A 24,823-nucleotide genomic window follows, 5' to 3' on the forward strand; every position below is an offset into this window, starting at 1 on the left:
ATTGAGGATTTTTGAAGAACAAAACCCCCCAAACCATATGAAGCAAAGCATATGTTGGGACGAGGGTGTGGAGAATCAATAACTGCACATTAATCCTGTCTATACTGCTCAGGAAATTATTTTTTCCTCCTTTCCCAAGCAACTTTTCTAGTTAAGACGCTTGGCTGGAACTGGATGTTTGTTTCCTGATTTTAAGTGCATCAGCATGCCAAACGAGCACAGCTTTTAGGAGATTAATGAGTGGTGGATTCTGTCCCCAATTTGAATTTTTAGGTAGTTTCGGGCATATGTGCTGTGCTTTAGCTTAGAAGCATTAAAATAAAAAGAAAAGCACAGAATCACAGAATGGACTGGGTTGGAAAAGCCCTCAGAGATCATCCAGTCCAACCCTTGGTCCAACTCCAGCCCATTGACTAGATCATGGCACTAAGTGCCATGTCCAATCTCAGTTTCAAATCCTCCAGGGCCGGTGAGTCCAGCACCTCCCTGGGCAGCCATTCCAATGCCTGACCACTCTCTCTGCACAGAATTGCTTTCTCATCTCCAGCCTCAATTTCCCCTGGCAGAGTTGAAGCCCATGGCCCCTTGTCCTATTGCTGATGCCTGGGAGAAGAGACCAATCCCCACCTGGCTAGAACTGCCCTTCAGGTAGTTCTAGAGAGTGCTGAGCTCAGCTCTAAGCCTCCTCTTCTCCAGACTAAACAAGCCCAGCTCCCTCAGCCTCTCCCCATAGGTCTTGTGTTCAAGTCCCTTCCCCAGTCTTGTTGTTCTTCTCTGGACCCGCTCCACCTTTAACTTTATTCCAAGCAAGAATGGCTTGGCAGCTTTTGCCCACTTAATTGTTTATAGAAATAACAGGGATGATTTGAAGAAGATAATAAGAACGCTTACTTGTTCTTTCAGCTGATTTACTTTATCTTGGAGAAGCCTCTTCACAAGCCTCAGTTTCTGTTCAACATCCATCATACGCTCTTCCATCATTTTTAGAAGCTGCTCGTGACCCCCCTGCAAAGCAACATTAACGTGAGAATCAGTTAAGAAAAATCAGTTCACATTAACCATTCTTTTTCTCAGTTTATGCTTAAGACACATTTGAGTCGATTTTAAAGAGTCGACTAAATTACTAAACCATTTGTGGAAGCAAAACGTTGTGGCAACACTTAAGGGACACTCGCAGTATTGAACTAGTTAAACTTGTCATTACTAGATCTAAGAAAAATTGATATAAAGTTCTAAGTTCTGTCTTTAACCTGAGAGTCAGATCTGGGTAGTTTCCCTTCCTGGTTCTTGGGTGTTGCCATATTTCTGTTGAATGTGGGAAACAAAACACCAATCAAAACCTTAATGATCTGAGAAATAAGTTAAGGTGAAGTCATAAGGGCATGTTGATTTGATAGTATAACTCTTCCACACCGAAGACCCCTTGAAATTGAGTAATAGCAGGATGCTATTACTCCAAAATCGATTTGTTTTTAGATTAGTTGTTGATAATTAATGTTTTCAACTCTAAAATGATTTCGCTCTTTTTCTTCAGTGAGGTAACAGACAGTCTAACTGAATTGAGTGCCCATTAAACCAATGGTTTAATTAGAAACACCAGAACAATAGGAAAGCTTGATTGTATTTGGGAACTTCAGCTGCTGACTGCAGGGAAGGGGATTCTTTATTGTATTGCTGGCTTGTTACTCTAATTCTAGGGAGTCATCTGAGACATCTCGACTTTGAGAAAACACAAACCACCTCCCCAAAATTCCTCCAAAACCAAAGTACCTTTGTGCACATAGGGGAGGAGAAATGAACAACAGAGGGAGAATGAATGAAAAGCTGAGGGAGGAGTGTTTCAGGAAACAGGTTGCTCATCTAAACCACTGTAGAAAGATCCCCTCAGGGGCCTGATTGAAGTCCGGTTAACATTTTATTGGGTGTAACACCAGAAATTCCTTAGGCCTATGGAAAGAAGTTACAGTAGGGTCATAGAGAATGGAGCTGCACAGTGGTGCTGGGCTGGGTATTTCTCTGCATTAAAAAAGTACAGTTCAGCAAGACTTGTAGGGGACTTTCTAGTCAAGTTCTTTTGTGATTTGATTGGAATTCAAACCCATGACTAATTTACACTTCACACGGGTCACAGCAGCCTTGAGTAGTTAAGTAGAAACTACAAATTATAGCACTCTCAATACCTGAAATCCCTGTTTTTTGGCTTAAAGTTGATCTGAGAATGTTCTAACTAACTTCATATTACCTCATGTGTAATGGGAGAAGCCAGCTCAAGCATCAGCTTTAAGGTCACTAGAAAGATAACAGCAAAAATACCTTTGAAAGCCAACAGCTGAAATGATTCGTGGCTCCCGCCTCGAAAAATCACAGGCCTGAAAAAGGTGTTTTCCTGACCTCTTCAAGTATTAAAAATCCAGTTTGATATAGTAATTTGGGGCAAAATAAACCACTAAGGAATGTTACCCAAGAAACAAATGTGTTAATAATTTTCCCTTTTTTGGCACTGCCTTTTTATTTATGGGCATGGCAGCTGAATGTGCCCATATACTACACATTCTTAAATGTGGGGGTACACCTGCTAAAGAAAAGCAGAGCATCTGTACTTAAGTATATCCCCTATTACAAATCTTTCCCATAAGTCCTGATATGACAATACTCAGTATCAAAGACAAATATTTTGTCTAAAATCCTTGTTCCTAAAGCTGAAACTATTGATATTAGTACGACAAGAGACATTATGTTTAAAAACAATTTTATTTTCATTTACATCAAAAATGTCACCTTCCCCTGTTAAAAAGTTTATACATCTTATACAAAAGCGCAATATAAATACCCCAGATTTTCTTCGAATCTCATATAAAATTAGTAGCATTTGAGAAAAATAGTCTCTTTCCACATCGAGCAACTCCACGTTTTAAATAACATAAATAAAAAGCATTTGTAACAAGTTAAAAAAAGACAGTTTATGAACTTCCACAAAATAGATGAATAAATAGGAAATAACACTGTGGAGACTTAAAAATTATTATTATTATATTTTTTTTTTTTTTTTTTAGAAAAAGCACAAAATAATTTGATCCTCAAGTTTCTCAGCTTATGCCAGTTCGTGTGTTTGTGTGTGTTTGTCATGGTAAGGAATGAGATCGCAAGCAGCCAAGCTGTCAGAGGTGCCCGATCCTCCGGTAGGAATCTGCGTGCACTGCTCGCTGCTCCGGTAGCAAGGCCTAGAGAAAGGAGGCAAGTGGGATACTTCACCCTCAGATCCAGGTTCGCTCGTAAATACGTTACGCGTACTTCAAGCAAAGCACCGGTACAAGCAAAGCAAGCAACGCACAACAAACAAAACCACGCACAAAAGAAAGCATGCAGAGTATCACATATTATATTTATCTACATAGCGCTACGCATTGAGATGTTCAGGATGCTTTTTTTTAAATGTAAGGAGTCTTCAGATGGCTCACTCATTTAAAAAGGTCAGTGGTGGCAATTAACTGCAATTAGCAAAGCAGTGATGTTTCTTAGAGACTCTGTTTAGTGGTGCCCAGCGCCAGGGTGAGGGGCAACGGGCACAGACTGAAACACAGGAGGGTCCATGTGAACATGAGCAGAAACTTGTTTGCTGGGAGGTGCCAGAGCCTGGCCCAGGCTGCCCAGAGCGGGTGTGGAGTCTCCTGCTCTGAGACATTCAAACCCCCTGGACCCACCTGTGTGATCTGCTCTGTGACCCTGCGTGAGCAGGGGGGGTGGACTGGGGGATCTACAGAGGTCCCTTCAACCCCAAACACCCTGTGATTCTGTAAAATTATCTGCCACTATATATATAAATATAATCTTACAGATTGCTGAAGATCATTTGTGAAAAATGTAGTCCAACTGACCTTTGAAAGAACTTATTTACATTTCTATTTTAAACCCAGTTCTAAGTCTTTTCCTGAAACAGGCGAACAAGCTGTTGGGCAGAGGTTATTTGACCTTTCAAATAAAGAGCTGAAGAAAAGGGGAAATTGAGCAACTAACTCCAAACAAAAATACTGATTAGCAGAGGTTCTAAGAGAACTTAAGGTTGGGTCATTAACAGGCTCCTGAATCTAGTTATTGAGCAAGGAATATGAGATTGCTGCTGTGCAGCGGGTACAAATCACAGCACCAGACACAGCGGAAACACTCATTGGGAGTTCAGAGAGTCCAGACACATTAACACAGTAAAAAAGGCTCAGGAACTTTAAGTTTAGTGAAATTTGAACATATGACAGTATTCTTGGGAGGGACAATAGCTCAAGACCAATCGTAAAATGAATGAGAACACAAACCACCATAGCAATGATTGAAAAGCACTGAAAACTGCAAAGCATGAGGAACATCAAATAATTCCCAAAAAGGAGGGGGATAGCTTTGGATACCTTATATTACACAGAAGGACTCGGGGATCTAAGAAAGCTGCAAAGTGCAAAGCAGCAAAACTAGGTGATTAAATGTACACAGAAAGCATGGATAACCTGACGTTGTACTCACTGGTGAAAAGATGATGGAGAGGGATTAGGATGCAATTTTTCAAGATGCTAAAGGGGACATTAAAAGGGACATAAGCTCAACTAAATGTTAACCCTAAAACATGGATTAAGTGCGTTAGTGCATTGACTGTTATAAAGTGCGTTGGTGCATCTGCAATTATTTGCAAAACCTCTCTGAAACTACTTTTATATTAATGAAGCTTTCCAGAGTAAAAGCTTTTACAGGAAACATAGAAGTGATTTATCTGTACATTTCCAGGATGTGACCAGTTTGCAAATTGGTTCTCAGGCGTTCACAGGAGAAATTACAAAGTCATCGCTCCTAATGCAATACACAACACATTCACCTGCAGATCCTACTGCTGCAATATGGCTTTTACTCATTTCAAAATTCAACTGCATGCTCTACTTTCCACTGTATGTAACCGAGTACATTAGTCTGGTAATGCACGTCTATTGGGACCCAGCTGAAAGGGAGAGAACCCACAATTGATTTATATTTACTTATCCTATATTATTTGCTGTTCAGTTCTTTTTTGGGGGGGAATGTTTTGATTTTACGCCTTTTAAAAAAAAAGAATTCTTACTTCAAGTTTTGGAAACCTAGGAAACTATTACTGCTTATACTATCTCTCCATAAGACCTTTTTTCCAGAATACCCTATTAGCATGTTCAGATATTTTTGAGCTTCAAATTCTTGCTCTTTGCTATATATATGTATATATTTTTAAGTGTAGCTGCAATCTGAATTTAAAATTTAAAGATTTTTTTTCTCCTAAAAGATTAATAAAGGTGTTAGAATTTTATCTAAGTTATTTAGAGCTTCATATTTTCTCAGAAGACAAAGTTGTAATATTATTTCTTTAAGACCTATGGCCTGAGCCATAACCCCAGGTTCCAGTATAAGTTGGGGAATGACCTACTAGAGAGCAGCGTAGGGGAAAGGGACCTGGGGGTCCTGGGGACAGCAGGGTGACCATGAGCCAGCACTGGGCCCTTGTGGCCAGGAAGCCAATGGTACCTGGGGTGGGTTAGAAGGGGGTGGTCAGTAGGTCAGAGAGGTTCTCCTGCCCCTCTGCTCTGCCCTGGGGAGACCACACCTGGAATCTTGTGTCCAGTTGTGGCTCCTCAGTTCCAGCAGGACAGGGAACTGCTGGAGAGAGTCCAGTGCAGCCACCAAGATGCTGAAGGGAGTGGAGCATCTCCCGTGTGAGGAAAGGCTGAGGGAGCTGGGGCTCTGGAGCTGGACAAGAGGACACTGAGGGGGGACTCATTCCTGGGGATCAATATGGAAAGGGGCAGTGTCAGGAGGATGGAGCCAGGCTCTTCTGGTGACAACCAGTGACAGGACAAGGGGTAATGGGTGCAAACTGCAACACAGGAGGTTCCACTTAAATCTGAGAAGAAACTTGTTCCTGGTGAGGGTGGCAGAGCCTGGCCCAGGCTGCCCAGGGGGGTTGTGGAGTCTCCTTCTGTGCAGACATTCCAACCCACCTGGACACCTTCCTGTGTAACCTCATCTGGGTGTTCCTGCTCCATGGGGGGATTGCACTGGATGAGCTTTCCAGGTCCCTTCCAACCCATGACATCCTGACATTCTGGGATTCTGTGATTCTGTGAGCCAAAGCTTCAGAGATTTAGAGATTTGGTTACTTTTCGAAGAAAAGAGTCATTTGGCAAGCCTGGTCCCCAAGCTTACACCTATATGGGAGATGCCAACTTCTCTGCCTATTGCCTATAATTCAGTTTTACATGTTAAAAACCCAAATCAACACGAAACGTGGCTCTACCCAATATGTGCACTGGCTGTAATCTTTCTTGGAATTCAACTATTTTTCCTCAGAAACGCCAAAGTTGAAGTTTCTGTATAATGTTAACAGAGTTCTCCAAACAACGTCTTGTCTTACGGCCAATTAATGAAGCAAGGCTGACCTTATAAAAAGGATTAATTTGTTTGTATTACAGCTGACAGAATATGACAGCAACAGCCCAAATGCATATTTTATGTGTATGTGCTTGTGCAATACGTGGTGTCGTGTGTTTTTTAAAACAATGGTTCGAAACATGGACTTTAGGTAAAGAAAACAAAACAAACCCCTATAAACACTTTCTGTGTATTGATCAGAAGGAGAAAAGCCAGTTGAATGTGGCTGGGAGTGTTTTTTTATTTCAAGAAGGTTAAGAGGACTTCAGAATGAAGCTATGGCTCAAGCTAAATATGCTAGGTAAGTCGTTTGGTTTGTACCTATCTTTGATAAAACGAATTTTCATTTTTGAACTGGCATAAACAGAGAATGGATCTCATCAGAATCGGAAAACAACAAAAACCAAACAACGAGACGACTAACCAGATATTATTTTAAGGTCGTCACCTGCGGAGTAAGGAGAGCTTTACCTGTTGCACGTTTGTTGCAGAGGGTCTGCTCTCGAGTTCTTCCTGAAGACGTTGGCTTCTCCTCTCTGCTTGGAGGAGCTGGTGTTGGAGCTGCAGGAGCTGGTCCTTGGGCACCACGGCACAGCCTTGCTGGAGCTCCCGGGACGGCTGGCTAAGCATCGCGCTGCCGCTGGACTGGAGCATCTGGACAGCGACATAAACCAACCATCAGCCCTTCGTACAACGTGCTTTTTAGCCATGCACTAGGCTAAGTCTTGAACAAATTCCTGGGTGCAAGAGGAACGAGCCTAAACTTAGGAACAGAAGCTAAACAGGCAACTTCTCTCTTTGCAATGAAAAAAGATGCATCTTTACGTGCAGTTCTGGAGTCTAAAGGAATCGGAGCTTTGATTCCTAATTTCAGAGCTGAATCATATATTCACAGAATTTCTGATGACATCCTGTCTAAGTTAAATGGGCCTGTGGTGAGCTTTAATGTCCTTTTTAATTTTAACCTTGATCTCAGCAGCTCTTCTAAAGATAGTATCCACTTACAAATAAAAGCACCAGCATGAGGCAGGCTGAAGAAGCTGCCCACAAGTGCTAATTACTTCTTTAGTCTTCTGCATAGTCTTTAATTTAGGATGGGGAGATAACACCCTCAAAAGCCAAACAAATTTTCAATGTCATGTTTGATGACTTAAGTAGTTTGATGCCAGCTGCTACATTACATTTGGAATTCAGTATTTTAAATCCCATATATCTTTTGTTATGTTCTCTACTGACTGTAGGAATTGACACATTTTATAATTGTCAATTCAAGTCCTGCCACAAGCAGAGTTTAATAGCGGGTCTAGAGAACTTAAGTGTCTGTGCTACACTCAGAGGGGCCCTTGAGATATGGATGCATGGAGTAATTTAAAGTAGTTTAATTCCACATTTAAGTCTTGCTTTCACTTTAAAAGTTCACCAAATGCATCAGCAAGTCTATATGGTATAAAGGCAGCATATACCAAAGAGTTTATGCATAGTGGGTGTCCTTTATGAAGTTTTGCTACCAGAGACATCTTGTAGTTGGCAAAACTAGGCCTCTCCCGTGGAATAGAAGGATCACATTCATAATAGTTCTTGCTACAGCCAAAAAAACACCCTGGAATAGCCTCATCCCAAATGGTTTAGCTTCCCCATGTTATTTAATTAGGTGTTGGTCCCACTGATGAAAGTGGCTAGAAAAAAAGGCATTTCTGGCCTTACCCCACTGTGGTAATTGCAGCCACAAGAGCCCAAGTTAGATAAACCTGCCCAGCATCAGATGAGCTTTCAGACAATATTAAGAGCTAAGACTGTTTCATGTGACTATTTAGCATTTTTCTAGACTAAAGTAAAAGTTAGGTAAGACTACCTCATGGTTATAATACTGAAAAAGACCAGAACTGTACAGTAAAACAACCCCTGATGTTTCAGACAAGCTGCATTTGCCTAAGTTTAATACTTTCTTCCCATAAAGTTCAGATGACCACATCATAAAATTCTCACCTCTTAGCTCAAAACCATTACTCTGTTCCCTTAGGAAGAGGCATTAAGGTAATGGCAGTGGTTTTAACTTTCCCTTTCAGAAGTGGTAGAAGTAGGGCCTCAATTCATAATTATATTTCAGTTATTGAGTTCATCTGTAAGCATCTCTCTCCTGTAATATAATCATCTATAAGCAGCTCTTCTGGCCATCTTAGCATCTGTACATCTCTGCTGGCCCAGGTAAACAACAAACAGGTTTGTATGTATTTTAAAATAAAAATATTTGTAGTTTTTAAGCTATCAGGACGTTCTCTTGAATCAGCTCGTCTGTAAAGGAGCTATTATTTTATTGACAATATAAACAGTAAAGATCTTGAGCTTGAGATTGAATTTGTTCAGTGTTTCCTGTAGGCACACAAATATCTAATAGAAGAGCTGTAGAAACAGTTAATATTAACGGTACCTTAAAAATAAATACCAGTTGCATGGCTAATGAAAACAATGCAGTCTTGTCATATTAATTTGTGGAAGAAAGTGGAATAACGAGCTTGCTAAACTATTAGGGATGACACAGTTAATATTAAGGAAACATTTGACAGTCCGGTGAAAAAGCATGCAGATATTGGAGATAAATACGAAAACACCTTCAAGCCTCACAGTCAATGGGTTAGAAGGAAGGGGTTGAGCCACTTTTCATTTTCTTATGTTCAATTTTATTCTTTTGAAGGCAATTGATTGTTCCTTTCTGTTTTCATGGCAATGCCTTAGAAGTAGGCGCCTTGGCGTACAGAATCCAACTGCACAATATACTGACCGCAAAGATTTTCGTGCAGCCGTCCAAGTAAAAATCTTACATTAAAATGAATAGTGGCTTCTTTACTTAAAAGATGCATGGAATAAAAAAAAAAATAAATCCATAAAATAAATGTTTTCGCCATGCTAGGGTAGACATTGAAAACGATTGCTCTACCTTCGCACACTATTTCAGAAAGAGAACTGCACCCTTCTCTGCTAGTTCCAACCACTGAGCTCTAGACACGTTAGCCACGAACAAAAGGAGAACAGGCACAAAAGAGAAAGTTAGAAGTCATCAAGTGCTAAGTGAACGTTATACACACCTGCTCAGAAAGTCCTACCAGGAGTAAATAAAGTCCGAAGGGGTTTAAGAGTGTTTGGAATTTTCCCAAAGCTTAATTAAGACTGTACAAACAAAAGCGCAGGGCATAGAAACAAGTATTTTCAGTAACTTGTCAAAATCTCATCTTTTTTAATCAAGTTTTTACAATTTTACAGCTAGTTACTTAATATATTCAGCACAACACTTCCCATTTGCCTACTTGTGAAAAACATGAAGTCTATTAAGAAACAGTGTTGGGAAAGTCTCATCCAGAAGATGCTTTGATTTATTGAACAAGTCAAAATTGTGGTGGGTTTTTTGTATTCGGTTTTAAACTCGAATTCAGGACATCAAGCTCAGGTAACACTGCTGAGACACAACTAACACATCTTGCCTGACCTTAAATAGCAAGGTTTAAATTCAGCAGATTACTCCCACAGTAAATAGGAACAGGTTTAGAGCAGTATTACACAAATATTAGTTAGGAAACTCGAGGTTACATGTTTCAGGAAGGAAAATGGAAGTGTTAGCCTTGCCTCAAGCACAGAAACAACATTTCTTTGCCCTTTGACTTTATAACTGAAGCCTTATGTGAATTACGAGGAATCACAACAGGAGAAACGTGTTTGTCACAGTAACACCTTGATCATGAAAGATGAGATTAGGCACTAGAGGAGATTAATTCTTGCTTTGATTAGTTTGCTCTGTTCCTACACATATAGAATTTTTTTTAACATAAATTAATAGATTCAATGAGATAGTGATGAAGCCCCACACTATTCAGTACTGACTGAAAAGTACCTCCATTAACTGATCGTCCAGTTTGACTTGCTTTTTTCTTAGCCCTTCATTTTCTGAGCTGGTTTCCAATTCACGTTCAAGAGAATTCATCTGACTGATCTGTTAAGGACAAGAAGTTACTTTAGACGGTCATTTCTTATTTTGTCTTTTTTAATATGCAGGTCATAAATCGGTGCACATGAAGACAATTCAAGATTAAAAGACACAGGTATTTTGACAAGTAAAATGTTTCGCTAAAAGTGATATCTAAGAATGTTATACAGCAACTCTGACACAATTTTCAAAGAATAGACAGAGCAACTGATTTTTAATCTAAAAGTGGTAATGCCCGCTCTGCAGAAGCACAGAGACAGTCAGCAACTTGGGACAGGGATTTGTGAGACCAAGAACACAAAGCTGAGCATAGAAAAAGAAAATCACAGCTTACCACATTAGCTCTTAGAGATGCAAAGTCTTGCACTGAGTCACATTTACCATCTAAAACTCACCTTTCTGTTTGCAGATGACAACTCCTTCTGCAGCTGTTCACACTCTCTCTTCAAGCTTAACTTCTCTTGCTCTATGGCTTTGACGATACCCGACTGGCTTTGATGCTTTTGGTGCTTTAGGGAAAGGATTGTGGATTCCAGCTGTCGGATCTAAAGAGCCCAGAGATGAACAGATGTGGAAGGACATTCCAGACCATTTAAAAATCAAATTATATCCACTCCATCTAAAATACCGAGTACCAATTGATTTTGGAGTCATAACAGATTCTGGTATATTTTTTACACTTAGGCTTTGAGGAACAAAAGGTCTTTCCTTTCCTCCTCCTCCTAATCTGCCTAATGCTGTGCGCCAATAAACTGAATTTAAAGAATGCTTGGAATATTAAGAACTTGGAATGCTTGGAATATTAAGGGACCACAATGTTTGACAAGAATTATCAGGATTTTCTTTTAAAAAGGAGCTGTTTGAAACATCGTAAATGTGTCCACATACTCAGTGAAGATACAAAGGAAAACAAAGGGCATATTTAGTGCTATCTGGCATGGATAAGACATCAGTCCCTATCTCTCAATCAGCCCATTATTAACTCAAGTGGCACCAGGGGAGGCTGAGGTTGGATCTGGGGAACAATTTCTTCCCCAAAGGGCTGTGGGGCATTGGAACAGGCTGCCCAGGGCAGTGCTGGAGTCACCATCCCTGGAGGGCTGGACAGACGGACATGAGGTTCTCAGGGACATGGGGCAGTGCCAGGCGTGGGGTAAAGGTTGGACTCGCTGATCTTGAGGGTCTTTTCTAACCAAAATGATTCCATGATTCTACAAAACAAAGATGCTGAAGGGAGTGGAGCATCTCCCGTGTGAGGAAAGGCTGAGGGAGCTGGGGCTCTGGAGCTGGACAAGAGGACACTGAGGGGGGACTCATTCATGGGGATCAATATGGAAAGGGGCAGTGTCAGGAGGATGGAGCCAGGCTCTTCTCAGTGACAACCTGTGATAGGACAAGGGGTAATGGGTTTAAGCTGGAACATAAGAGGTTCCACTTGAATTTGAGAAGAAACTTGTTCCTGGTGAGGGTGTCAGAGCCTGGCCCAGGCTGCCCAGGGAGGTTGTGGAGTCTCCTTCTGTGCAGACATTCCAACCCGCCTGGACACCTTCCTGTGTAACCTCATCTGGGTGTTCCTGCTCCATGGGGGGATTGCACTGGATGAGCTTTCCAGGTCCCTTCCAACCCCTGACATTCTGGGATTCTGTGAAAAACTACTCCATTGTGCATTCTTTCCGCAAACTAATGAGCAACTTTCTTCTCCTATATTACCTCTGCCAAACAATCATAGAATCATTTCAGTTGGAGGAGACCCTCAGGGTCATAGAGTCCAACCATAACCTTACTCTAGCATGTCCCTAAGAACCTCATCTAAATGCCTTTTAAACCCCTCCAGGGATGGTGACCCCACCACTGCCCTGGGCAGCCTGTTCCAACACGAATCATTAAGCCTCGCCTAGCACACAGGGTCCACCTGTGATCCGTCACTCCTTGCTCACGTTACCTTCTCCCTGGAGTGCATTAGGTCCGTCTTAGCACTCTGGACCTCTCTCTGCAGCCTCTCGTTCTCCTGCTGGAGCAGCTGCTGCTCCTGGTCCATCAGCTGCTCCTGGTGGTCCTGCAGCCCTGAGGAAGGCACAGCCCCTTCTAGAACCCGATTCTTAAGACAGATAGAATTGCAGGGTTAGGCCTTCAACAAAGAAGCAGACATTTTCTCTATTCAGGTGGGTTTTAATTGGCTTTCGGTAACTCTAAAGCTGCAGGATTCCCGTCCTCCTCCCACCCTACGTTTTCCACCAAGAAACCCAACATATTAATCATGGTGCCAACCCAAAGCGCTTCCTTTTGCTAAAATCCCGGCTAATAGCTGCGCGCCAGAGCGGGTGATGCGAGTGCACAGAGTTCAACACCACAAAGAAGCGATTTGTGCTCCATTTCACAGCCTCATCAAGCAAACAATACAACTCGCTATTATATATTATTCAGTAATAGCGGTAATTTAGTTCCTGTTGTACGATTCTGAAACAGCCTCTTTTCCATGTGGACATTAAATATTCCTTAATTACACGGCAAACGAGCCAAATTAGTGACTGAATCCATAATACCAATCCCAAGACTGCTGTCTACAACCTCCTTCAGTGACAATTCCTCATCAGTTAAGAGGCTGACATAATACTGCGCCTTTCAAAACCAAGTCTGACTGAAAATTAGACCCCCCCTGTCAACTACTGGTTTGATTGTTAATAAGCGTGTAGCTTTGATAGGTGTAAATTCATACATGTCCCACAGATTGAATTATTTTTGCAAAAGATTTCATTGAGGGAAGAAGGGACACGCAGGAGATGGGCTGATATGTCCTTATATTCAAAACTTATTGTTAGTGTTTTAAAAATAACTTAAAAATCTGCGCTTTATATACAATCTAGAAGGATTGTATATAAACTACTAAATACAGAGAACATTAAAACAGGGCTTTTTTGTACCCACATCCTTTAAGCTTTTTTTAAATTAGCTTTATATCACTTGTCCCTAAACCCCGGCATGCAAAGCCAACTGACCCCAAGGCACCCGAACCCATTACCTTCTCATTGGCATTCTGCAGCTGCTTGTGCAAAGACATCACTTCTTGTTTCAGAGCTTCCTTCTCCTGTTGGCTCGCCCGTAAGTCCGATTGGAGCCGGGACATTTGAAGGTTGGTATTTTGCAGCGTTTCGTCAAGACTCTGAACCTGTCCAAGAGCAGGAACACGCAGCTTGACCTTCGCTGGACCAACATTTCTAACTTTGGTTTGCTAGGATGTCTATGCACCACAAATCACCCACATTTAGGCTCTCGGATCGAAGAAGTTTTAACTCAAAGGGGCTTTGACAGCCCCCCTTTAAAAATGCTAAATGTTTTTCTGACTTTCTGTTCCAAATTAAGAACTGATCTGGTCAATGGACTGGAGTTGGACCAAAGGTTGGACTTGCTGATCTCTGAGGTCTTTCCCAACCCAGTCGATTCTGTGATTCTGTGACTCTAAATACAGCAACAATATTGCATTCAGAGACATCTTCCACCCCCGAATATTTATTGTGACATGCTGGGAAGAGAAGATTTCTCTTGAATTATTTATTTTTCCTGGTGGCCCACGGCCAACAAGAAACCTCAAGTGTAATCAGCCCAGCAACAAGCCATTTTTCCCTGCCTAGTGAGAGATGGGCCATGGACAGAAGGGCAGGGTCCCTGCAATATTTTAGGAGTAACCAGGCAGAATGAATTGGCAAAAGGAACTTTTAGATGCACAACAACATCGCTTATTCTCAGGGAAAAATCTCCCTCATTGCATTTAACAAGTTGCCTCTTGTCCTTTAAGAATGTCGCTTGGAAAGCCCATCAAAGCGGCCATTCTTAGCTGCATGACATCTTCACACACACTAGGAGATGGCTGTTTCATATGAAAAAAAGGCACCGAAAGGTTTTAAAAGTGCTTTTGATCTCAGGCTATAATAAAAACCACTGTTATACCTTTTCTTGTGACACGGCGAGCTGTGTTTTCAGGGTCTGACTCTGCTGTTCCCAGGTCTTCTGTTCCTGCTTCAAGCTGCCGATTGTGTTCTCTAAGCAGCTTACTTGAGCTACCTGAAATAAGATTACATCGGTAAGCCCGACTCATTCCGGATTTAACTCTATTTGACTTGGAGTGTTAAGCCAGAGGGAGTTACAGCTACGCAGAGAAAATTGCAGGAGAGCAAAAAACCCCTTCAGCCTGAATCTCCACACAATGAGATCATTATTTATAGCGTGCGTATCAGTTACACTGCTCAAGTTCAGCATCAGAATATGTTCGAGTTGCAATAAAAGCACAATAGCACTGTCTTCCTTGTCCCGCTGCAATATTTATACCCAGGCCTCTGTTCCTTGCAATGGTTGGAATTTTCTATGTAATCGAAGTAAAGTAAAGCTGACCTTCCAAATCTAAGCTTTCTCTTTAAAACCAGCTAGGAAAAAAATCAGAGGCAACTAAGCCTTTATCTGGCTTGAAGGTAAAAAAACCAAAATGCAAAGTATTTTTACAAGTTAGAGTGATACAGATATTGATATAAGAATTTTAACAGCCCGGTCCAGCATGTAGGTAGTGCCGTGGATTTGCAGTTTGTTCTTACCTTATCAATATATCTGTTTAATTCCTCACTCAGGGCTTCTTTCTCTTTCTGCAGCTTTTCATTTTTAGTCATTAAGCTCGAAACTTCATTTTGAAGGTCCGAGAGGTCGGGACATCTGGGCAGCTGTGGGAAACAAACCCCTCACAGCTGCATTTCTGTGCCGTTTCCAAATTTTGCATGCAAAATAATACTGCACTGCTGACTTCTGATCCTTTTTCTATTTGATACAGCGCTTCAGCTTAACACTCTGCCTTCCCCTGTGCTGCTCTGTCTTCGCTCGCTCAATCTTCTGTCTTTAATTACACTCAAGCCACAATCCACTCTTCACTGAATAGGCCTCATCTGCTTTTGCTTTTTAAGACCATTATCAAGCCTAAGCTTTGGGTGCATCAAATGAGCGCTTGACGCTGTAAAGAAAATTACTTTGTGGAGCCCTAATCAGGAGAGCTAACTCATTTGTAGCCTTCATTATCTATGTTTATTAGCGTATATTTACAGTGGATTGAACTGTGTTTATACAGGTGATAACTAAACACTCCAGGAAATGATCCCCAGAAGCTGTGAGACGTCACAGTCTCCAGATGGGTTTAGCAATAGGAATTATCTCCAAGAGGAAACGCTGGAAGAGACCCGTCCTTAAATGGAGCTATATGGGTATCACCAGGTACACAGGGAAAAAGTTCCCCTGCCTATACTGTCTGCACAAACTAGAAAAGCTGTGTCCATTCCTTAAATTAGAGCTTTAAATCTTCGTCTCCATTGTCAAAGCCTGGCTTTGTAAGATCCACTACTCTGGAAGACCTTTTGGTGAAGGTCACGGGAAACAAACCTTATTTGAACAATTCTGCATTGTACCAAGAGACTGTTTCAAGAGGTTTTATATTCCCCTAGTGTTATGACCTTTCTTTAAATAAATCAGCTATTTCCAACTCCAGCAAAAGAGCAGAGCACATTAAGAGCCAGCCAGCGATATCTGATGGCTCTCGAATAGAATACCATACCTGCTTTGTCTTCTCGAGTTCCTGCTTGAGCATGTGGTTCTCCTGCTCCAATATATGAGCCTGAACCTTCATTTTTGACAGCTCCATCTCCAATGAAGACACCATAGTTGATAACTGCAAAAAGTACACGGCTTCAACTTAGGGGACACGCAGAATGACAAAGGTTAACCGGAGGATGCTGCAGCCCGGCTGTGAGCTGGGATGGCACTGGACTGAATGGAACAGGCAGGCTGGAAAACGCAGGTAAATACTGAGCATCACTAAGCTCCGTTTTCAGGACAAACCCACGCACTTCTACCTGGCTGCTTTTGGCTCCTGCCACGCTCTCCTCCCACTGCTGCACACAGGTACATTTGCAGTTCGCGCTTAGGAAAGCTCAGCTTTGAAAGACCCCGCAAAGCTCCAAAAAGGGACGCTCATTCCACAGCATCTCCTATAAGTTCAGTTGTCTCACCCCCTTAGACACAGTGTAACCTCCTACCTTCACTTTGGAGTTCTCCAGTTCCTCTTTGAGGACCAGTCTCTCCTTTTCCCATTCTTCCAGCGTACACTTTCCCGCTTCCCTTTCCTTCTGCTTGAGCATCCTCGCCAGCTGTTGATTCAGATCCTGCACATCTGCTTGATTTTTGGAGTTCCTCTGGCTAAGTTCTGTGTTTTCAGAGTCCAGCTGCTGGTTCCTGGTCTTCAGATCTGCCACCTGGATTGGGACAGAGTGTCAGCAACGACTGCATTTACACCAGAGATGAGATTTTTGTCAAACATTTCCTTTCTTAAGATGATTAAAAGAACTGCCAAGCGTCACTCCAGTTCAAGGGTGACTCTGAGCAGCGGGGCACAGCTATTAACTCTCTTCTCTGTAGCACCACTTTTATTTACGTGTAGCTATTTAACTTGCTTCAGGCTCTAATTATATGCCAAATCAAGTATAAGCATATTTAGGAGTAGAAATCTGCCTGATGGCCAGCCTTACAAATTGTTAATTTCTCATAATTGGCCTTAATTATAGCAGCTTTGGTACCAGTCATCTGGCAAAGCACCCTGTTCCTCCTTCCCATTTTGAGGGTTGTGCTGGTGAGCTAGTGGATTATTCTGAGCAAGCAGAGTTTTACCAAGCAATAACGAGAGGGACAAGGATGTAAGAGCTACTTAAACCTTTTACCTTGCAATTTAGCATAACAAACCACCCTTAAAATAAAAGTTGCAGTCTCACGGATATGAGCAAATGGTCAGGGCTGGCAGGATTCCTGGAGCCAGCTCGCTGGGAAATAAGTAGAGGCTGAGTCACATAACCTCTGTTTCCCATAAGCATTCCCCACAGGGACTACAAAATAAAGATTTTCAACTTTATATTTCTATTAAATAAACTTTCCAAAAGTGCTCTCAAGTCTGTAAGCAAGATAGTTACAGCAGCATTGCGGTTGTCTTCTGTTTAGGTCAAACAAGCCTCATATCAATCCCAAAGAGCTAATGAGAACATTTATCAAGAAGTTAAACGTATAAAATGGTCATTTGCTGTTGCCTTTGTGGCCATCTAAGGAACAGCTTTTATACAGTGATGATTTCTGCAGAAGCGGTGATGGGCTCAGTCGTATACCTGCTTTTTCAGGTTGTCAACCATCCTCTGTACAGCCACCTTCTCCTTTCTCACAGCCTCTATCTTTTGCCTAAGGAAAGAATGGCAGCTCATTAATATGAGGGTCACTTCTTAATGTACACGACTACAAGAACAGGCTGGTTTTTGACTTTTCCAGAAACATTAATTGTGGATATTTATTGCTTGGCATCACCGTTTTGCATGAGCTTGGCAACTGCTCCGCTCCTCAAGGTTGCCCACATCGTTCATTTCTAGAATGGAAGAATGGCCTCAGGATCATGGATGGTTATTGATGCGCCAAATCACTGCAACGCTCTCACACTTTATGTCTATTCTAAGGCTACCCCAGCCCAACAAGCTCTGCCTTGGCTGAAACCAGAATAATCACATCACGTCAGCTCATAAGTAGCTCCTGGTTTGCATGTGTCACTGGGTCATCTCAACCCCTACATTTAAGCCCCTTCTTTGGCTCTAGGAATGGTCAGGACAAGCTAAGGCAGGGGAAAAGGACAACAAATAAACTGTCAGCTGGCTGGATTTCCAAAGGCGCCGTGGAATAACCCAATTTCAGGTTTTGTAGAACATCTAACACACGAAGGAGCTTTAGGAAAAGGGATGTGACCATCACACCGGCACCACGGGGAGAGCCCGGAGGCGGCACAGGTCCCGCTGAATTCTTACCGCATTTCTTCTCGGGATCCATTCAGCTCTCTCAGCTTCAGGCTGGAGGCATTGCCTTCCTCATTTAATAAAGTCACTTCATTTTTCAGAACAGTGTTTTCTTCCCTGAGCTTCTCAGCTTCACACCTGTGGCAGAGAGACGAACGTAAACTGTTTCTATTAGATCATCTAGACTCACAGGGAGAAAAATCCCTAAAAGCCTAAACTACTTGTAATATTTCAAAACAAAGCTACAATTGACTTATTTTATGTATGAACTGTACACAGATTTTACATTTTGTTTAGCAAGAGCGCTTCCCAAATCCTTGAAAAAGGGGCTTTTCATGCATGTTTTTGTACAGCTAAAGTTAGTTATAAATCTAAGATACCTTATAAAAGTTTCACAGTGTAGGGGAAAGGGAGCTGGGGGTCCTGGAGACAGCAGGGTGACCATGAGCCAGCACTGGGCCCTTGTGGCCAGGAAGGCCAATGGTACCTGGGGTGGGTTAGAAGGGGGTGGTCAGTAGGTCAGAGAGGTTCTCCTGCCCCTCTGCTCTGCCCTGGGGAGACCACACCTGGAATCTTGTGTCCAGCTGTGGCCCCTCAGTTCCAGCAGGACAGGGAACTGCTGCAGAGAGTCCAGCGCAGCCACCAAGATGCTGGAGGGAGTGGAGCATCTCCCGTGTGAGGAAAGGCTGAGGGAGCTGGGGCTCTGGAGCTGGACAAGAGGACACTGAGGGGGGACTCATTCATGGGGATTGATATGGAAAGGGGGAGTGTCAGGAGGATGGAGCCAGGCTCTTCTGGTGACAACCAGTGATAGGACAAGGGGTAATGGGTTTAAGCTGTAACATAAGAGGTTCCACTTGAATTTGAGAAGAAACTTGTTCCTGGTGAGGGTGTCAGAGCCTGGAACAGGCTGCCCAGGGGGGTTGTGGAGTCTCCTTCTGTGCAGACATTCCAACCCGCCTGGACACCTTCCTGTGTAACCTCATCTGGGTGTTCCTGCTCCATGGGGGGATTGCACTGGATGAGCTTTCCAGGTCCCTTCCAGCCCCTGACATTCTGGGATTTTGTGATTCTATGTCTTTCAGTCCTTAAGTTACAAATGACATAGCTTTAAACAGCTTAACACTGCACTATTCAGACTCCTAGAAGAGTGAGCTGTTTCCCCAGCTGTTTCTAGAACCCAGTATGCTGGGAACAGTGTTAAAGTGCTTTTTCTGTCCTGAGGCAACTGGAAAAAATACCTTAACCATGGTGCAATACCCCCCAAAAACCCAGTTTCCTGCAGGAAGCTGGTGCTGAACAATAATTAAGCCACTTGTAGGCACTTTATGGCCTCCAAAATAATCCTTGCGGTTAAAAACAAGTAGGTAACCTGTTATGTTCTCTGTGTTATAATGGTATTTACCATATCACACACCTGATGAATTCCTAACACTTCAGTGCTCCTGCTGGGCAAAAAGTTACTGTAATTCTCTAGTATTAACTTAAATATTGGGAAAAATAGAAGCACTTTTAGCATTCCAAGTAACATTCAGTATTAGAGAGGAACAGACCAAGTGAAGAGGTGATATTAGTAAAAGCTAAAAGCATTCTGGAAGTGTTACCATAGTATTTTGGACATAAAAACACAGGGGTTTCTGATGCACCGTCAGCTACACACTGCAAAGGTGACAACATCCACAGACAGAACAGCTGGCGGGTTGCTCCTGGTTTACCATACAGTGTTAGGCCACGCTCAGAGAGGAGTAAGTCACACAGGTTTATTTCAACGGCCGTTATCCACGATTAATCACCCCGTTCACTGTTAGAGTCCAAGGCACCGGTTTCTAAGCAGAGTTAAACTACGGCGGTTAACGCAGCTGCCGTGCAGCATGTGGGCGGCTACGAAGCGACGAGTGGGACGCTAGGTTAGTTTTTTAGATTTGATTCCCGTGGGGCCGGCACGTTTCCCACGGTGTTTTGGGTTTTGTTTTTAAGCGTACGTTACCTCAAAAGATCAACTTTTTGCTGCAGCTCAGCGCACGTGCTTTGCAAGCCGTGCGGCACGGTGTTCCTCTCCTCATTGGGGTTGACCCCAGCAGCTCTTTTCTCCTTCAGCTTTCTGTTGGGTTCCAGCAGGTCCCTCTCTTCCGACGACGTTTCTGTCACCGCGCTGTCGCTTTGGGCACATTTGCCTTGATGACCTGTAGACATGGCTCCATGTTCTTCCAGCTTCCCCAGCTGGCATTGCAGCCTTAACTTGTCATTGTGTGCAGTGATGTTCCCTTGGCTATCTTGGACACCTTCTTGGAGGACCTCTGTGTTTTCCTCTCTGAGCTTAATACTTTCCAGTTTACTTTCTTCTAGTTGGCAATGAAGGCTGCTCAGCTTACGCAGGTTGTCTTCTAGCACTCTATTTTTTTCAACTAACTCTATCATTTGAGATTTCAGATCCTCATTTTCTTCCTGAATTTCTTCATGTAGCAACAGAAGTTGAGCCTGTGCTGTTGATCTGCCTTCTAACTCTTTCACCCTTGTCCAAAGCTGAGCTATTACACTTTTCAGGTCACCATTTGCCAACCCAGGAGTGCGATGAAGCTGGACCGAGGCTTCACTCAGTTCTTCAGCCTTCTCAAGCTCAACCTGCAGCTTCAGCGCATCAGAAACCAACCCTTTATTTTTGGGAGCTGTTCTGTGATTTAGCAGGTGAACCTTCTGCTGTTTCACATCCTTATGTAGCGTTTTTGGTCTGGGACCTCGCTCGAGAGTTTTCTCGATATCTTTCTTTTCTTGCAGCAGAGGCACCCAAGAAATCAGCTCTTGATTTTCATCACAATCCTGATTGCCGTCGGCTCCCAGCGCCGCTTTCCTTCCTTGCATCTGTACCTCAAGGGCACAGCCACCTTCCTGGGCTCGAACAAATGGTTTCTCCAAATCTGAATCAATCTCACTCATTTCTTCCAGGTCTGTGGCATCAGCCTCCAAAAGGAGAAGGACATTTGAATCTGTTCCTTCCTCTGCATCTTTACAATCGCTGGGTGACCCTTCAAAAATGAGATCTGTGTCATCCGGCGGCTGAGACGGTTCTGAGCTGGAGCTGGGGGGTCGCAGGGGCTCCTGCTCCATCACCCGCAGCCTGTGCTGCAGCCTCAGGATCTCGGCCGCCATCTGGACATTTTCCTTCACCGCTCGCTCGTGCACTTTCTGCAGGTTCAAGAAGACATCCGCATCATCTCCCAGAGGCGCCACGCCAGGGAAAGCAGCAATTTTGCTCTTTGCTTTTGCATACTCATCTTCCAGGAGCCTATAATGATTTTGTAGTGCGGAAAAGCTACGGGTCTCCCACTGCAACTTGTGTATTTTCCCTTGAAGGTCTGAGATTTCCAGACTCAGCTCGGCCTTTTCAGTTTCTGCTCTTACACAAATGTCTTGATTTAAACTCTCCAAAGCAACAAGTTTGGAATTGAGGTCTTCTTTCTCTTGCTTGTATTCACTGTTGAGTGTCTCCAGCTTTTGCCTAACCAGCTTCCCATCTTCCTCCACCACGGATATACGCTCCTCTTTGTTCTTCAGCTCTTTTTCGTGCTCGTTTTGGAGCTGCATTATTTTATCGTTCAGCTTTTTCTGTTGCTCCTCAGCAGCGTTCCTCAGGTCTTGCAGCTCCTTCTGAAGCTGCTCTCTGTCGCACACCAGCTTGTTCACTTCTTCCTTGAAGTTCTTCTCCAGCAGATCTTTCTCCAGGCTCAGGGCAGTTGAAACAGCTTTTTCACTTGCCAGACTCGCCTTCAGTCGCTCATGGGCTTCAGCAACCTCATCCTTCTCAAACTCCCACCGCGACTTCTCCTCTCTTTGCTGTTTGGCAAGTTCACGCAGCTCTCGCTGGTGCCGTCCTTCTAGGTTTTGGATCCTTTCTTCATATTTAGTCACAAGTGTTTGTGTGTCGACAGAAAACTGAGTTTCTGCATGAGATGCTCTTCTGTTATAGTCACTTGCCATTTTTTTCCTAAACACGGTTAACATAATATATTACCAAACTCTGGGCTAACTCGGAGGTTCAAATGCCTTTTCAGGCTGAATAAAATAAATCGAAGCATGATTTGATGGATGTTTCTGAGAGCCAAAGTTACATTTAGGGCAACTTGTTGAAATCTCAGAAATGCAAGTCTAATTGCACTGGAAAAGTATAACTCACAAAATGTCCTCAGAAAAGGTTTCATGTACAAGATATGCCCTTCTATTAATCCGAACAGATTTGTGGGGGCAGATCGTTCTTACCCCCATCTGTCCCTGTCACAGGGGCAATTTCAGTTTCTTTTGACACTCGTTCCTGGCTCAAAAAGCATTAACCAGCCACCCCTTGATTTCTTCAGAACAGAACAACTCTGAAAAGCCAAACGCTTTAAAAGTACAAAGCAAGGACTTGTAAAGCCCAGGGATCGTGAACAGAGCTCAAATTAATCACGTCTGGTTATGCTTTAACACTATTGTTGCCTCTGGGTGAGCTAAAAATCAATATAAATATCTGAGAAAGGTCAGAGAAAAAGCCCCTGGATAGCAGCCCAGTGCTCTGGAATAAAACAGGTGACAATTAGTATGGGTGAATTAAACATTGGCACTGATTTCTGTGCTACACCTTGGTCACCACACCAAGCCATGGAGGTGACACCACGCCGAGCCATGGAGGTGACAACCACACCGAGCCATGGAGGTGACAACCACACCGAGCCACGGAGGTGACAACCACACCAAGGTGACACTCACCTTTCCTCCTCCAGGTCCTGCTGGTGCTTCCTCAGCAGCTCCTGTTGGAGCTTCTCCTTCTCCAGGGCATGGAGCTCCGCCATCCTCTCCAGCTGCTCGCGAAAGCCACGTTCCAGTTCTCCCTTCTCTTCCTGCAGTGTCTGCACCAAACCCCTCATCTTCTCTTCCACCCAGACACCGTTTTGAATCAGTTCTTCCCGTTCTTGACTGAACTTCTCGCTCACCTCCTCCAGCCTGGCTCTGACGTCTTCTTCGTGCTCCTGCCTCAGTAGTTCTTGCAAATTGGCTTTTTCCTCAGCGAAACTCAGTTTTAGTTTGTTTTTCTCATCGTTGTATTCACAGTCAAGCTTTTCTTGCTGTTCTCTGAGCAGTGCTGCCTCTCCTTGCAGCTCTGCAATTTGATTTGTAAGGGCAGCTATTTGCTTTTCCATGACGTGCATCTCCCCAGCGTACTTCTGCCTCAGATCCTCCTGCTCCTTTTCACAGTGGGTTTTCGTCTCATTTAGCTGCTTCTCGTAATGGCTCACCTGCGAAAAGGAAAAACCAGACGGGATGGTTCATTTCCTACGGAATGTTCTACATAGATGCTTTCTCAACGTTTCTGTATTACGTATTTCCATACATGCTACAGAATATTTTGATTTACACTTTTGCATCTTATATTGATTTCACTTGCTAAGTATTCTGTAGTGCTCAGCTTTATTTCTTACTGCGATAAAGACTATTGTGCAGTAGCCAGTGAAATTCAGGCTTTTCCATTAAAAAAACTCGTAGCAGAAAGAAAAGAAAGAGAGAAGCAACCAGCAACTTTCAAGCCCTAAATTAGCTTTGCAAATTGCAAGTGGGCTATTTCTTTCATTGATTATTTCACTGATTACTACTTCAAAACCTTCCCCAAATTAAAAGGCAGACAAGGCCTTTCCCTTTAAAAAGGTTTTTTGGTTGGTTTTGTTTCTTTATTGTTCTCGCATGTATTTGTGGTTTTGTGTGGTGGGTTTTTTTAGATTACATTTATTTATTTTACAAGTGACATGAGACAAACCCTTAAGGAAAATGAATGATTTCAGCGTAATAATGATTTGGGGGTAATATTTTATCAGTTCCCTTTTCCCACTCCCATCCCAACACAGTTTCAGTGCACCTGTGTTATACCATACACGAAACGAATAGATTATAGTTCTATAACAACTATAATCATATAAGCATCTCTCATCTGGAGGTGGAAACTGGAAGCTTGATGGGACCCCCATCTTCTGGACCTGAATGACTCCTGCAGAACAAACTTGGACACATCCTGACCAGAGCAAGGCAAGTCTTTCTTGCTTGGAAACAGCGTGACCAGGACACGATAGCGGCTATGCCAGCTCACTGTAATACCACAGGCACTGCAGGGAGCTGCCCCAGCCTCCTAAACCCATCTTGACCCGAAATTTCTCCACATAGAGCCAATGGAGAGATTTCTGCACGTGTGGAAAGATTAATCTGCAGATGTACACGCAGAAAATCATGGAATAATTTTGGTTGGAAAAGACCCTCAAGATCAAGTCCAACCATAACTCACCCCTGGCACTGCCCCATGTCCTGAGAACCTCATGTCCGTCTGTCCAACCCTCCATGGATGGTGACTCCAGCACTGCCCTGGGCAGCCTGTTCCAACGCCCCACAGCCCTTTGGGGAAGAAATTGTTCCCCACATCCAACCTCAACCTCCCCTGGTGCAACTTGAGGCCGTTTCCTCTGCTCCTGGCGCTTGTTCCTGGGGAGCAGAGCCCGACCCCCCTGGCTCCAAGCTCCTTTCAGGCAGTTCAGAGATCAGAAGGTCTCCCCTC

At 43.2% G+C, this 24,823-nt stretch overlaps 1 protein-coding gene across 1 annotated transcript in view; it reads right to left on the minus strand.

The window, feature by feature from the left end:
• Window positions 1-24,823, minus strand: part of NIN (ninein) — a gene marked incomplete at its 3' end in the record, with an annotated part of 59,416 nt that overhangs the window by 598 nt on the left and 33,995 nt on the right. The window contains exons 15-28 of the mRNA XM_080345157.1: window positions 22,996-23,522; window positions 20,243-22,237; window positions 18,268-18,393; window positions 17,587-17,656; window positions 16,474-16,689; window positions 15,993-16,106; window positions 14,992-15,114; window positions 14,354-14,467; window positions 13,428-13,574; window positions 12,351-12,506; window positions 10,804-10,953; window positions 10,316-10,414; window positions 6,904-7,086; window positions 892-1,005 (exon numbers count right to left, since the gene is read on the minus strand). Of these exons, the coding sequence (XP_080201283.1) occupies window positions 892-1,005; window positions 6,904-7,086; window positions 10,316-10,414; window positions 10,804-10,953; window positions 12,351-12,506; window positions 13,428-13,574; window positions 14,354-14,467; window positions 14,992-15,114; window positions 15,993-16,106; window positions 16,474-16,689; window positions 17,587-17,656; window positions 18,268-18,393; window positions 20,243-22,237; window positions 22,996-23,522 (4,134 nt within the window). The remainder of the gene's footprint in view (window positions 1-891; window positions 1,006-6,903; window positions 7,087-10,315; window positions 10,415-10,803; window positions 10,954-12,350; window positions 12,507-13,427; window positions 13,575-14,353; window positions 14,468-14,991; window positions 15,115-15,992; window positions 16,107-16,473; window positions 16,690-17,586; window positions 17,657-18,267; window positions 18,394-20,242; window positions 22,238-22,995; window positions 23,523-24,823) is intronic.

This window comes from Nesoenas mayeri (genome assembly GCF_963082525.1).
Source record: "Nesoenas mayeri genome assembly, chromosome: 5".
Classification (NCBI taxonomy): Eukaryota; Metazoa; Chordata; class Aves; order Columbiformes; family Columbidae; genus Nesoenas; species Nesoenas mayeri.